The sequence below is a fragment of the Sciurus carolinensis genome, chromosome 5 (genome assembly GCF_902686445.1).
Source record: "Sciurus carolinensis chromosome 5, mSciCar1.2, whole genome shotgun sequence".
Taxonomy (NCBI): domain Eukaryota; kingdom Metazoa; phylum Chordata; class Mammalia; order Rodentia; family Sciuridae; genus Sciurus; species Sciurus carolinensis.
The window spans coordinates 31,602,554-31,618,662 of record NC_062217.1 but is presented as its reverse complement, the minus strand read 5'-3'; the positions used below and the strand labels follow the sequence as shown (position 1 = coordinate 31,618,662).

Sequence of the window (16,109 nt, the reverse complement as noted above, 5' to 3'; positions counted from 1 at the left end):
GACTGTTTCTATTCAATAGATTACTTGTGTTTATTATTATAAACATACTTTAAGTAAAAATCTGAGTAGTTACTTAGCAAATTAAATAAATACAGGTATAGACTATGTAAGTCCAGATATCAAATTCCTCCTTTCTTAAAAGTACATATTTTAGCTGAAATACCCACAAATAAGAAATTGGATCTGAACTAGATTTCCACTTTAGTTCACTTTTGTTGATTAGAGAATATACTGAATAATTCAAAATAGATTAAATACTACCATAACATTAAAAAACCAAGATACCAGCTTCAAAATTATGATACACTTGATTCAGACAGGATAATCCTTATCTGAATCAATAACTGATGACTCTTATGGTCCATTTTAACACATAATATGTTACATAATATTACAATATAGTATTTTTTGTGTTTTTACCAAACAGGATCTTGTGCAGACTTGTTTGTTTTAAATTAGGCAAACACTATACCTTTAGATAGACTGTCCTCTGAAAAACTGGGGGAAAAATATTTCAGTGGTACAGTGAACCTGTAGTATTAGCAATGTGGATATTAATTAAGATCCAATGTTTAGAGAAATTATTCCAAGTATTAAATTATTATTCAAATTAGTTATGCTTGTAAACAATTTACTGGAATTTAAGAAAGAAGAGAAGAAAATGGATACCTAACACCCGCAGTTATTGCTCAGTGGAAAAGGACATCAAGGACACTTGCAAGTAAAAGAATTGGATCAATATTAACGTGATTTTCATTTCATGCTTCCCCAACTCCAGTAAGCTGACAATATACTCTGATTATGTGAACTGCCTCAGAGTAACACAGAAAAGGTTATTAGAGCAAGAGGTGGAAATGGAATGCACTTTTTATATTGACAGCCCTGCTAATAGAGTATACTGATTTTCAAAGACATGCAATGCATTTTTACAATTTGGTTCTGACAGCAAAATGGAATTTCATTTATTCCTAATTCAAAATATTCATATGTAAGCAATACTTTTTAGAGCAGACCAACAAAGGGGATATTCATAAACAGCACTTCTACACAGAAAAATGCAATTAAAAAGGTGTAAAATTTGTATTGAGTTTAAGTGAAGTACTAAGTATGAAATGCTAACTTAATCCTCTTAATGGAGTCAGTGTAGAAAACTGCATTCTATTCTTAAAGGAAATTTGATAACATATTTATTAAGGTAAGAATATACATGATGGTAAATATCAAATCTCTTTGCATTTTATACAGGATATTACTTGCTAGGATTTTGATTAGTCACGAACTTAGGACAATTTTTAATTATTTAAAACAGGATTTCATTATATTAAAAAATCAAGTGGCACATTTCGCTTGTGAAAAACATGATATAACATATAGAAAACTTGGACCAATTTGTATTCATCTTTGTGATTGAATATATCTCATAGGGCTTGGTCCCTATGATAAAAGACACACAGAAAAAAAGACTAGCATGACGTAAACATATCAAAATGGTAAAGAGTGATATCTTCACAGGGTGAGAACTGGTAATTTCCCCCTCTTTACTATTTTTTGGCACTTTTTAGATTTCTTATAATGAGCATATGCTGGTTTTCAGAAAGAAAAAAAAAAAGGATTGAAAGGAGAGAAGAAGAGTGGGAGGAAAGGTATAAGGACAAAAACCTGTATCTTATGTCCAGAGAGGTAGATGGCAGATGCTGCAAAGTTTGGCAATCCTTATAATGAAAGAAAAGATGAACTAGAGAACTTAAAAGGGTGTTAAAAGGATAGGGAGACTTCTTTGGACAGTGGATGATATAACCATATTTCCCATAGTCCATGTACTTTAATTAAAGTTCTTTGAAGAGATTTTGTACAGATGAGGAACTGGCTCAGAGTCATAGATGAATAAGGTAATTAACAAAAATTTCACTTTATTAAAAATGGCATATCTAAGGGATGGTGTTGACATAGTTTATTTACAATGATTCTTAAAATACTAAAAACATTAAAAATATGTTTTTATAAAATACATGAATATACATTCCATGTATGATACTAAGGTAATCTGTATTGAGGTACTTTACAGATAATGGGCTATAAGCATCTGTTAAAAAATAGCAGGTATGCTCTACAGTGGAGAAATGTTCAAGAAGACCCTTGCAGTTGAAATATAAAGAAATTCCAAATGTATTCACAACAGCACTGTAGAGTAAGAAAATGGTATTTGTGTTGAGTCTTATCTCTACCGCATTAACATGTTGCCTGACTTCTATGAATCATCATTTTCTCAGATTAAAAACAACCAAGAACATGAAGAGAGAGCCTATGGAATGGGAGAAAAATCTTTGCCATCTGCACCTCAGACAGAGCATTAATCTCCAGAATATATAAAGAACTTACAAAACTCAATACCAAAAAAAGCCCCCAAAATGAATAACTCAATCAATAAATGAGCAAAAGAACTGAATATACACTTCACAGAAGAAGAAATATGAATGGTCAATAAATATATAAAAAATGTTCAACATCACTAGCAATTAGAGAAATGCAAATTAAAACTACACTGAGATTTCATCTCACTCCAGTCAGAATGGCAATTATCAAGAATACAAGTGACAATAAATGTTGTTGAGAATGTGGAGAAAAAGGTACACTCATACATTGCTGGTGGGACTGCAAATTGATGCAACCACTCTGGAAAGCAGTATGGAGAGTCCTCAGAAAACCTGGAATGGAACCACCATTTGACCCAGCTCTCCCACTCCTCAGTTTATACTCAAAGGATTTAAAATCAGCATACTACATACTACATACATCAGCATACTTCAATGTTTATAGCAGTTCAATTCACAACAGCTAAGCTATGGAACCAACCTAGATGCCCTTTGAAAGATGAATGGATAAAGAAAATGTGGTACATATACACAATTGAATATTACTCAGCCTTAAAGAAGAATGGAATTATGGCATTTGCTGGTAAATGGATGAACCTGGAGAACATCATGCTAAGTGAAATAAGCCAATTTCCAAAAAACCAAAGGTTGAATGTTCTCACTGTTATGTGGATGCTAACAGACAACAAGGGGATGAAGGGGAGAAGAGAAGTTCAGTAGATTAGATAAAGGAGAATGAAGGGAAGGGGGAATTGGAATAAGAAAGACAATTGAATGATTCTGATATAACTTTCCTATGTACATATATGAATATACCACAGTTAATCTACATCATGTACAACCACAAGAGTGGGATCCTAATTAGAATAAGATGTACTCCATATTTGTGTAAATATGTCAAATTACACTCTATTATGATATATAACTAAAAAGAACAAAAAAGAAAAAAAAAACAAATATAGGAGAGAAGAAAGAAAGGCTTCCAATATCACCTGTGATCTCTGAAATGTTCTATAATTTAGAAGGAACTATATATAGGTGGTTACAACTTATAATGATTTAAGATTTTTCAACTTTACAATGGTGCAAAAATATTACACATGTAGTATAAACTGTATTTTGAACTTTGTAATTTTGATTGTTTCCTGGGCTAATGATATGCAGTATGATATTCTCTCATGATTCTGGGGAGAAGCAACAAGCTACAACTCCCAGTTAGACATACAATCACAAGAGTAAAATGTGTACTTATGTTGCTAAGCTACGATTTTCTGTAGGTTAGATGTAATAAAGGCATTTTAGACTAAAAACAAAACCCATTAATGGCTCTATCAACAAGTGTCTTCACAATATGGCTCCAAACGACCTTTATAGCCTCAGTTTTATACTATTTCTTCACACAATCCTGTGTTCGGTCATATAACACCATTTTCATTATTTAATACATTATTAATTATTAATACACTTAATAATTGTGTAGTGTGGTCCTTTTCTCCCCAGTGTTACCTTCTACTTATTGGTAATAAGCAAGATTATGAGAAGCTATCTAAATCAGTTCTGTGCCACCCAGTAATAAATCCATTAATGTAATTCTCTCACTGCCTTATATTTAATATTATTTGATAAACTAGTTGGAAATAAAGCACGAAAACAAAAAAAAAATTCTTTAGAATTTGAAAGTACCAAACTTCCAGACCTAGTCCATATAATATTCATCTGTAAATGCTATTACCAAGAGTGATGAATGATGTGGTAAAATACTGTATGTTCAATTAATTATATACATAATTTCAATTAATTGAAATTAACCAATTATCATTAAATAAAAAATAGCAACTAAGTGATAAGCATACAGTATTGTGTGAATATGGCTGCTATAAATGAGTTAGTTAGAAGATCTGATTTTGTCCTCAAATGATTTTTTTATTAAAGAATATGAAATATCCAAAATAAAAATATTTTCTGAAACTTTTACAAAATGATGTTATTAACTGTGCAATACTGAGACCATTCAAAGGAGTAAGTTAAGACTTCTTTTTTCCTCCATGCCTTGGTCATTTCTGTTACTATTTCTGCCTTTATTTCCCCTCCTCACTGATAAATTTATAATCTTGTTTTGAGATAAATTATAAGCAATTACTTTTATGAAGCCTATTTTGAGTGTAGGCTCAGTGAGTCTCCCCTGGGTTCCTTCGGGAACTACTACCTCCCTTTATGGCAACTGTTTATTCTTTCATTAGTCCAGGTTCTTTCAACTTAGGTACTATTGACATTTGGGGCTGGAGTTTTGGTTATTATAGGGCACAGCAGACTATGTTACCAGGATTTCTGGTCTCTACCCATTAGATGCTAATCGCACACCCTGTTCTACCCCAGTTAAGAACCATTATAGTATACTATGAGCTGTTAAATGGCAGAAATTGTTTGTCTCTGAACCCAACATCTAGAACATGCATGGCATATAGAAGCTATTCAATAAATCCTTCTATGTTTATAATATTTTGAATCTGGTTCAAGCCTACAAATTTGAATCTTTAACATAAAAACAGGTGGAGTTTTAGACTATTTGTTGACATAAAATGCCATAGAATATCTGTAAAATGCATTCCTAAGCATATTTTGTAACTTAACTTTTATATCATCTATTTAAATTAAGAGACTATAAAAACTATAGGGTGAAGAAAGGACTGTGAGACTGAATTATCACACTGACACCAAAAAGGAGCTGACAGATACTTCCCTCATGCCTTTCTCTCCCTCTTTTAAAAACATTCACATCATTAACTTTTCAATATATTATTGGAACAAGATCAACTATTTAATTCCAAATTCAGAGAGTCAATTAAGAATATACCAACTAAAATGGAGTTATCAATGAAAACTAAAAAGAGATTTACTAAAGAGTTTTTTTATAACACAAACAGTAGCATACTAGTTTAAAAAAATCAAATTATCTTCCTCAATGTTACACTAACTATAAACTCTTTAAAAAACAAAGTCAGATAATTTGATAGCTTTTTTTTTCTCAACGACTGTATAGCTGGCTCAGTATATTTATTCTCAGTGTCTTCCTTATCTCTTGATGACTGCCAAAACATTACAGTAGCCATGCATACACTATCAAACCTAATTTAATTTCAGATTCGTTACAGAGCTGCTTTTTATTCATCAAGGTCATATCTTGATGGCTTCACAAGCTTAGATAAATCAGGTGTTAAGCAGACACATCTCTGAGGAACCTAAGAATGTTCTCATTTGCAGTTCTCAGCATATCTTATTATTTATTGCCAAAGAAGTGACTGATTAACTTTGTCATCTTTGCCCCATGTTTTTTCTCCTCAGGCTGAAGCAGCCTGCCCTCTTCAGTGACGCCTGATCAGACCTATTTAAGATGATGTCTTTGATCACAGACATTGAGGCACTTGCGATCTTTGGCTTTGATGAAACATTGTTCCACTGTAATTTTATGGAAGGGAAACAGAGGCCGGGATGATAAATGACAGTCAAAAAGAAAACCAAACTTATTAAGATTTTGTATTATTCTTTGGCGGTTATAATCTTCAAGCATCAAAAAATGTACCAGAACTTGACTAGTGTAGGTTTTACTTTAATATATAAACCATTTACAAAATCTTCCTTTTTCAATAATTTCCCTATTAGCTAATGTGCCCTGAAGAAGAAAATACTGTAGGTCAGAACATGAGTTTATGAGTTTTAAAATGTTTTCCTTATATTCTTCCATTGCTATGGTCTGTAAAATTTCTGGTATTCAATTAAATTTGCACTTGTATGATATTTTATTATTAGAAAACTTCTAAATAACACATGCAAAATTAGAACATTAAACATCAAGGAAAAAATTACATGCCTCTAGGTTTTTATTAATCACATTCCAACCCAGAGGCTGAAAGTATATCAAATCACACCAAATCTTTTGCACATGACAACCTCATAAATTATTCAACTCATTAGTATTACTAAGAAAGCATGAAAAACTCCATCAGTGTAAGGGATATTTTCCAACTGAAAAAGGTCAACCAAAAGTTTTAATAATGAAATCGAAGGGAAAGCTTTTCAAAGTAAGTATGAAATAAAATTATTGTTCTTTTCCTTAAAATTATATTCAATTCTGATTATTTGCTCACTTAAAAGAAAAGCATTAGCAGACTTTATTTAGGGCTCCAAACTGCCTGAAAAATAATGCCGTGAAATTCAAATTATGACTAAATGTTCCCTCCCATCACATCAAAGTCTAACTATAATCTAATCTAAAATGTTTGGCTGAGTTTAGGGTATCAGAAAAAATCAAATGACTCCAAGAATTTTTATTAAACATGAAGTCTTCTAAATCTGTTTCACTTCTATCACAGTAATATAATTCCATATTCTTGAAACAGGAACACTGTATTAATAGGAAAGACTCAACCTGTGGTTCAAATCCCAGAGACTGCTTTTATGGCCATGTAAACATTTCCTATTTAAGTATTTTAGAGTTGCTCTCCCAACATATACAAATTATTTAAAATTGTAAATACTGTGATCACTGATTCTAATACTTCTAGTCATACTAAAAGTAACATCCAGAAAACATTATTTTGTTCCTGAAAAACTTTTGTTGCTACCATGACTGAAATGGTAACAAACAAATGAGTAAAAAAAAAGTTTGACCAAATTTTATAGCACAGATTGCATATATTTAGTCCTTAAGTTTCAGTGACAGAATGTAACACTAGAGAAGTTGAAATATGCAATTGTTTGACAGAAAGGAAGAAATAAGTTGAATTTCAATTTGTCCTAGAACTTGGCTAGCATCTGTAGGTCTCAACTATAGATATACCCTTGATCTCTGATTACTCACCATCAAAACATTCTATCATTGGATGTTACTATGGCCACTGTCAGACTTTGGCAAACATAAATATGTTTAAATATTTAATGGCAGAACATTCAAATGACAGGTGAGTTTTTTGACTTTTTTTGTTGCTGTTAGTTTTATATATATGTTCTGAAAATAAAACCTCTCTTTAAAACATAGCAACTTTGTGTTCAATGAAGTTTTTCAACATTTATTTTGACTGGATGAAGGGGTTTGTAATAATTACTGACAATTATTTCCTATTTCTACTGAAAAAAATACTTTATATGTAGGGTAGAGGGCATGAAGAAGGTACACAATGCTGCAGTTTTCTCTTGGCAGTTTATAATTCCTCCTTGTAATTTTCTGGAGAGATTCCTCTAGGGAGTGTTCCCCACTCACCTCTCTATATCCTCCAAATTTTTTACTGCCATCTTTTCACATTTTGCATTTATTAGGATTAGATATTTTCCCTGTATAATCCATTGAGAAAATGAACTGTATTATAGATAAAGAACTATTTATCAAACGTGGAAAATTTCAAACCAGATGATTCTCTTATTAATCCCAAATGAATGAGTATTAACACATTAAAGTAATTGTGAGAATAAAAGTGGGTAATAAAATATATGGACAATATTCATTACTGGTATTTCTTCAACGTATGTGGTTATAAATTTTGATATGATTGGTCTAACTTAAAATTGTTAGACAATTTTTAAAAATGGGTAAATAACTTGAGCATGATGACACATGCCTGTGATCCCAGTGACTCTGGAAGCTGTCAGCCTCAGCAAATTAGTGACAGCTTGTCTCAGAGAAAAAAAAAGGGTAAATAGATAAAATGTTCCTAGGTAAAATGGACAACAATCTATAGTAGCAGCATTTTTATTAAACTATAAAATATTTTGATATTTACTATTTATCGTATTTTATAAAGGACAATTTGAGATAAAGTTCTCTTGTAGTGAAATAGCTGATGATATTGTTAATGGCAGGCCAATTTTTTCAAACTTCATTTGTAATCTACTGAAGGATGGGGAATTAAATTGGCAGATTATAAAAGGATTTTTATCTGTATTAATCTGAAAAAATAGGACAGGAATAATACAGAAAATTTCATGTAAAGGGGTCATTAATATATTTGTTTCAATCAACAGAGATGTATGTATTTGTATACATGAATATACATACAGCATACATATGTATGTATATATTACTGTGCATACATACATACAAACTTCTACATACATAGAAATATGTAAGTCTGCTTATAGGATTATAACATAATGTTTCTTTCCCAATATGGGTCTGAGTCACCAAAGTTTGAAAGACACTAAAAAAGAAATTAATGATTTTATTCTATTTATTTATGTAGGCTATATGGGTAATAACCAACTATGTAAGAATTTTTAATCTCTTAAAAGAAATTAAAGGGTCTTAAATATATCTAGTGTAAGAAATATTGAGATAAGTTAAACAATTTTGAAGAATAAAGCAGAACCAAACACTTCTGATTTACAACATGGAGAATATTAAATGCCAGTGAAAAATATAAATTCTCAAACACAAAGGGTCACTTCACATCCAGCAATATTTTTTGTTTAAGAGGCATGAGTACTAACCATATTCTATTGCAGCTTTCAGCAATGCTTCAGCATGAGTGGAACCAAAGGCATTACGAACAAATCGTCTCCTTCTGCGAAGATCATCTTCCCAGTAATCCAAACGCCAGAAATCATGCAACTGGCTAAATGTGGAAAAATAAAGGAACAGTATTAATTACTATGAATAAAAATGTATAACTGGAAATTTATTCTTTCCATAAAATTAAAGTCCATTTCTTTGGTCTCAAAAACTGAGATGATTTTTGAGATATTTATATTTTACACTTGTTTTGTATGTTTTCTTTATAAATGAACAAAACTTAAAGTAGAAATATTCTCGTATTTTAGGTATTATAACACTCAGCTCTGTTTTTAATTTTTTTTACAATGTTCTTTCTGCTACTAAAAAACATTAATCATGGGGAGTTTAGTAACAGATGCAACATCAAATTACAAGTATTAATAGCACAGTTTGCTTTCTTTTACACTGTTTTTAACAAGGCTTGTAAATCACAGGATAGAACTCACTACAAATAGTTTGCAATTTAATGACCATGGTTTCTTAGTAGACTGAATTAAGAAGTATAAAATATTGCCCACTTGGATTTGGTAGAGCAATGATTAAAATAATGTGCTGAAATATTCATTGAAATAATTCCCTGCTGCCCACAGCAACCTGAGAAAAGTGCAATTTTATCCATTATTAATAATACTGAATTAGAGCTGCAAAAATTCCAGTCTGTGGTAATTGTCCTGGTAAATTATTATTCTAATGCTAACAGAGTCCTTGGATGATTTTATAGCTTTTGGCTAATATAAACCATTAACAACCAAAGCCCCATCATTGGATAACACTGTCTTTTATACTCTGTATTAAAAAGCCAGGGAATATTTCAGAAACTACTGAAATGTGTTCATTGTATATGCAATGGAACATCTCATGATATGATTTTTGTTTTCAATTTAGTTTCAATAAACACTGAAGATAAATACCACTGCTTGAGAAGTTAAGTTTTTCTGTATTAGTATTTGGAATAATATACTCAAAAGATAATATCCTAAATTTCCTGAACAGCACTATTCATAAAAACATATAAAAAGCTTTCATCTGAGATTTGATTTTACTTTATATTTTGATATCTTATTGTAGAAAAACACTTTAAGTTTGATAAGGCAGAACCTATATGCATCTTACTCATCATTATAATTCTGGCACCATATCTGATACATGCTATATTTTAATAATTATTCAATGAATTAATTAAATATTTTTCAGAATAAAAAATCTATAGACATATAGTTAATGAGAAAAAGTATTTATTTTTGAAAAACATCTTAGATTTTATGGTTATATAATTTTGTTATCTATAGCTCAATTATAAAAGAATACAATAATATAAAGGAACTGTACAAAGCATTAAAATTATAAACATTTGAAATATATTTTAATATATCCTATTTTTCTGTACCTAAAAACTTATTTTTCTGCTAAAATAATGCTTATCTGATAAATACTCATAATAAATTATATCTCTGCAACTAATTTAAAATAGAATGATTTCTAGCCTTACAAATATAGACTAATCACAGTCATTGAAAGAAGACCATGTGAAAATATTGCTAGAAGGATTTTCCTTAAGACCATATTAAAATTAAATAATTGAATTCACTAGCAGAGACCAGAGATCTTACGTTATCTAAAATTTCTCACCACAGACACACTTACCCTTATTCCTCCCATAAATGCAACTGAACAGTTTTTGATATTATATATTAAAAAAACCCAAGAAGTCTCTGAAAGGTGAAGGCTAAAGTCTCTAGAACATAAGGTACAACACAGGGATGAGGGGCATGAGGTGCCATTGCCTTTTATATCCTAGACTTCGAGGCAAAGAGACCAACAATGGGCAGAGAGAACAGCCCCAACAAAACAGGTCAATGGGTAGAGAGAAAAGCCCAACAAACGTTTGCTGTTTCTACCCAGAGGACCAAGAAACAGGCAACCTAGCAAGACAGGAATCTTTGATACAATAGCTGCTATATTCCAGCCAAATCTCACAGAAAAACTGTGGCCCCCACCTCACCACAATAGCAAAGAATGAGGTGGGAGCCTAGAAATGCACCCTTGTGAGAGTGCAAGGTGGCACCCAATACCCTTGCTGAGGTGGTTCAGAGAAGGTCAAGTAAGGAAACAGGACTTTTATTTCAGCTTCCTGGTAACAAGGAGCCCCACCCACATGGAATCAGCAAAGACCATGGAGGTAGTCTGGGTTTCCATCTTCCCTGTTTGGATAGTAATAAGGTATCTCTCACATTCCCTGGAAGGGTAACGTCACAGGAGACACAGTGGAGATTTAGAACTTCAACTGTTAACAACTGGCAATGAGGCTACCCTCACAGTGGACACCACATGGGGGCTAGAGTATTCATCCACACTAAACAGTAAGGAGGAACCCGAACTCCTTGGGTTTCTTGCAAGCCAAGTGGGAAATCTCATTTCTACCTTCCTTGTCAGTAGAAGGCAATGCCCCTGTTCCTCTGAAGAAGCGCTGCCCAGAAACTCAACTGAAAGAGAAAGCTTAAATGAGATAAAAATCTCAGAGCATTAACAAAACATCTAGGTTTAATTACAAAATGACTTGTCATACCAAGAACCTGTGTATCTCCAACAGAATGTGAAAAGATCACTAAGAGGGGTTAACATTGAGATGAGATGGTGAAATTTTCTGGCAAAAAATTTAAAGCCATGATTAAAATAAAGTTTCAAAAGGCAATTGTGAATATCCTTGAAATGAACAAAAATAGAGCACCTCAACAAAGGAACAGAAAATGAACCAAATGAAACTTTTAGGCCTGACAAACACAACAACCAAAATTAAAGCGGAGAGGTGGGGTTCAATAATAGAAGGAATAATCACTTAATTGGAATGTACAACAAAAAATTACTCAATCTGATTAACAGACAAGAAACAGACTGACCATACTGGGGGGCAGGGACAAACAGTGGAATCTGTGGAGTCTAACATCTAACATTGGTGTCGACAGAATCCTAGAAGAGGAGAAAGTAGTCAGGGACAAATAATACCTAAATAATGGCTGAATAAATCTCAAATATGGCAAAAAAAAAATAAATGTACAGATTTGGGGGGAATTTTTCATTGATGCATATTAATTACACAGAATAGTGACTTTCATTGTGTCATATTATAAATGTTCGGATTTAAGAAGCTGATACACCCAAAGATATCCATGCCAAGCCACTTCACAATCTTCTGAAGACTGAGGACTAAGAAAATTCAAAAAAGCACTGAGAGAAAAATGGCCTCTCTCCTACAGAGACCAAACAATCAGAATGACTACAAATTTCACATCAGAAACAATGGTGGCCAAAGGAAGAGACAAAATATTTTTTAGATGTTGAAAGAAAAGAACTGTGTCACCTGAGAGTCTTACAGCCTGTAAAAATATCCTGAGGAATAAAGGAGAAATGAAGATATTTTTAGACAAAGGAAAACAAAATATTTATTGCCATATTAAATCTAGTATAACAGAAAGCTAAAGACAGTTCAGCAAACAGGAGGGAAGGGGATAAAAGAAGGAACGCTGCGACATCGAGAGAGGGAAGACAAAAGAAATAGTGGTCAATAAAACAGGCTGCTCTTTTCCTCGAGTGTTCTTAATTATATTTTAGTATCAAAACAAAAAAAATTGTAACACTGCCTGTTGTGATTCGAAGTGTAAGGAGAGGTACTATTCAGGATGAATAGAAATGGGGAGAGTAAAAGGATACGAAGGAAGGTACAGTTCCTCCACCTCACATGGACTGGCAGAAGGATACCACCAGCAGACGGAGGAACCGCAAATATACGTAGTACTTAGAGACGCCACTTGAAAAGCTGTACTAAGAGAGATACTCAAAACAGTGTGAATACATCAAAATGGAATTTAAAAAATGACCAAATAACCCACAGGGTGGATAACAGGAAAATAATCCATGAAGCAAAAAGAATTTCAAGGGAAAACAAAAAACAGAGAACTGAATGAAAATGACCAAAAAAAAAAAAAAAAAAAAAAAAAAAAAAATCAGCATTTGTCAAACACAACTGAAGTAGTAACTCAACTGATGTAGTGCTAAGGGGAACATTTGTAGTACTATTTGCATACATTAAAAAAAATCTTAAATCTATACCTAAAATTCCACCTTAATAACAGAAAAAAGGAGAGTAAAGCAAGCAGGAGGAAGGAAATAGTGAAGAGAAACACAGAAGTTCATAAAAATCAGTGAAACTGAAGACAAAAAAAGCAGAAAAATTAATGAAACAAAGGGCTGCTTCTTAGAAAAAAATCAACATTGATATATCCCTAGCAAGACTGACAAAGAAATAAAAGTAGACACAAATTACTAATAACAGAAATTAAACAAGGGATATTACCACAGACCATGAAGACACTACAAAGAGGAGGAAATACTATGAGAGACTATACTCATAAATCTGACAGCTTAGACAAAACAAACCAATTCCTCAAGAAATACCAAACTACCACAACTCACCCTACGTGAGCAAAACACAGGAGGTTAACTCTATAACGACTAAGGACATTTGAGACAGGGTTTAAAACTCCCCCAGAAAAATATTTCGAGGCCTAGATGGTTTCACTGGGGAACTCTATTAAACATTCTATTAAGAATCTTCAAAGAACCTATAGCTAACTTTATACTTCAGGGTGTGACTGAATGTTCAACACTAACGTTGGGAATAAGTCAAAGATGTCTGCTGTTACTGCTCATATTCATTGTAGCACTGGAATTTCCAGCTAATGCAATAGGCAAAAAAGGAATAAAGGAATTAAAACAAATACAGGTAGGAGAAAGAGAAATGAAAGGGGCTCTATTTGTAGATTATAACTGCCTGTGTAGAATGTCACAAAAAGTAAAGAAGAGTAATCATGGGGGGGGGGGCCGGGAAAGGAGGTAGTAGGCAATGAAATTGACCAAATTATGTTATGTACATTATCAGTGTATCACAAGGAATCCTGCCATTTTGTGTAATTATAATGTACCAAAAAACAAACAAATAAAATTTCCTATAACTAATGATTGTGATCATCAAGATCATGGGATACAAGATAAACATACAAATATTAATTGTACTTCTACATACTAGTAGTAATCATGTAGATTTTTAAATGAAAATAAAATATAATTTGAATCATTAACAAAGAGAACTATTTAGGTATAAGTCTAGCAAGACGTGAAGAGCTTGTGTGATGTAAACTATACAATATTGATAAATGAAATTATATAATATCTAAATAAAATGGAAAGCATATCATTTTTCTTGATTTGGAAGAATAGTTTATAAGACTCAATATAGTAAAGATACCAATTATCCTTAAATTTATGTACACATTTAATATTATTTCTTAGATATAAATAGAATTATTCTAAAGTTCATAAAATAAAAGGTTAATGTAGGGGGAACTGGTCTACTTGGTTTAAAAACTTACATAGTTACAGCAATTGTGACTGTGTAATACTAGCCTAGGGACAGATACAAATCAACAAAACAACAGAGAACCCTAAAACGGACCCACATAAATATGCTCATCTAACATTTGATAAAGGTGAAAAATTCAATGGAGGAAAGACAACCTTTACAGTCAATGGTATTAGAGCAATAAATATCATAGTCACCCACACCCCCAAAACCTTGACCTAAGTCTCACACCTTAAATAAAAATCCACCCAAAATGTATCACAAACATAAATAACTGTAAAATTGAATATTTTAAGAATAAAAGTATAAAAACTTTAGAATCTATAGCTAGGCAGTTTTTAGACTTCACACCTTAAGCACATCTATAAAGGAAATATAGATAAAGAATACTTCATGAAAATTAAAAACATTCATTCTACAAAAGAAAATGTTAAAAGGATAAAAAGACATGCTACAGAGTGGAAGAAAATTTTTGCAAAATGTATATCTGACCAGAGACTAGTAGCTAAAATAGATCAATAATTCTCAAAACTCAATAATGCAAAAGCAAGCTATTCGATTAGAATACCCTCTGTGATATTACATTGTAGTTTTGCAGAATGTTACAATAGGGGGAAACTGGGTAAAAAGCAAATAGAAGCTTCATTTTCTTTCTTTCTTTTTAAAACTTTTTTTAGTTGTAGATGGACACAATACCTTTATTTTATTTATTTATTTTTATGTGCTGCTAAGGATCAAACCCTGTGCCTCACATGTGCTAGGCAAGTACACTACCACTGAGCTACAACCCCAGTCCCTCAATGAATTTTTTGGAAAAAAAAATTTACAATTTCAATTTAGGAAAATATACTCAATTTTCTTTAAAGGTTTCCTCCAACCCCTTCCAAGAATGGCCTGCCTTTATAAACTAATGGGAAAACTGAATTTATCTGATAAAGTGAAGCTGTAAAGGTTAATTGGTTACCTGATATTTAATAATAAAAACTATTAAATGGAACAGAGAAAAGAGTGAAAAAGAACAAAGAAATACTTTACTAAATAAGCATTCTAAACAAACATAGAACTTTCATTTCTAAATAAACATAGAAGTGGCATTTCTACTTGGCTGAAGAATTAACAGTAATCATTAAGGTCAGGACTTCTGTGTATGAAATCTAATCCTACCAAGATCTAATAAAAACAAGTATCTGATTGACAGACTGAAAGTTAAAAGTTGTTATCCTCTTTTCCTTCTAGACAAACTGTAGAACTGGACTTCTCTATCCACTTTGAAATTAAGCATGCTGATGTGACTTCCTTTAGCTAAAAGTTTGTAAGCAAAAGTGAGACACATCCAGACTCAAGCTTTTAAAACCACTGTATAGTTTGCCACATTCCCTCCATCCACTACTGTAAGTAGGAAGGTTAATAAACAAAAATTTCCATCATTTTACATCCCTGAGTGTCTTTAATAAGCAGAGCTTTCCTGCAAACCCATGCTGGACATAAAAGTGTGAATGAGAATAACACTTTCTTGAACCACTGAGATTTGCAGGTTTATGTTACTGCAGTATAATCCAGTTCAAGAACTGAATAAATTCCTAGAATAATAGTAATTTTAGAAGGGTCAATTTTTTTTCAGGTGCTGGAGATTGAACCTAGCCAGAGGCTCAAGCATGCCAGGCAAGTGCTCTATCACTGAGCTACATCCCTGGCCCTTTAATTTTTTTTTTTTTTTTCATTCTGAGACAGGGTATTGCTAAATTGCCCAAGCTGGCCTCTAACTTGTCATTCTCCT

General features: G+C 32.2%; 1 protein-coding gene across 7 annotated transcripts in view; it reads right to left on the bottom strand.

The window, feature by feature from the left end:
• Nbea (neurobeachin) overlaps positions 1-16,109 on the bottom strand; it is a 628,163-nt gene that overhangs the window by 206,817 nt on the left and 405,237 nt on the right. For all 7 annotated transcript variants that reach the window (XM_047553976.1, XM_047553978.1, XM_047553977.1 and 4 more), the window contains one exon: positions 8,853-8,977. In XM_047553976.1, the coding sequence (XP_047409932.1) occupies positions 8,853-8,977 (125 nt within the window). The remainder of the gene's footprint in view (positions 1-8,852; positions 8,978-16,109) is intronic.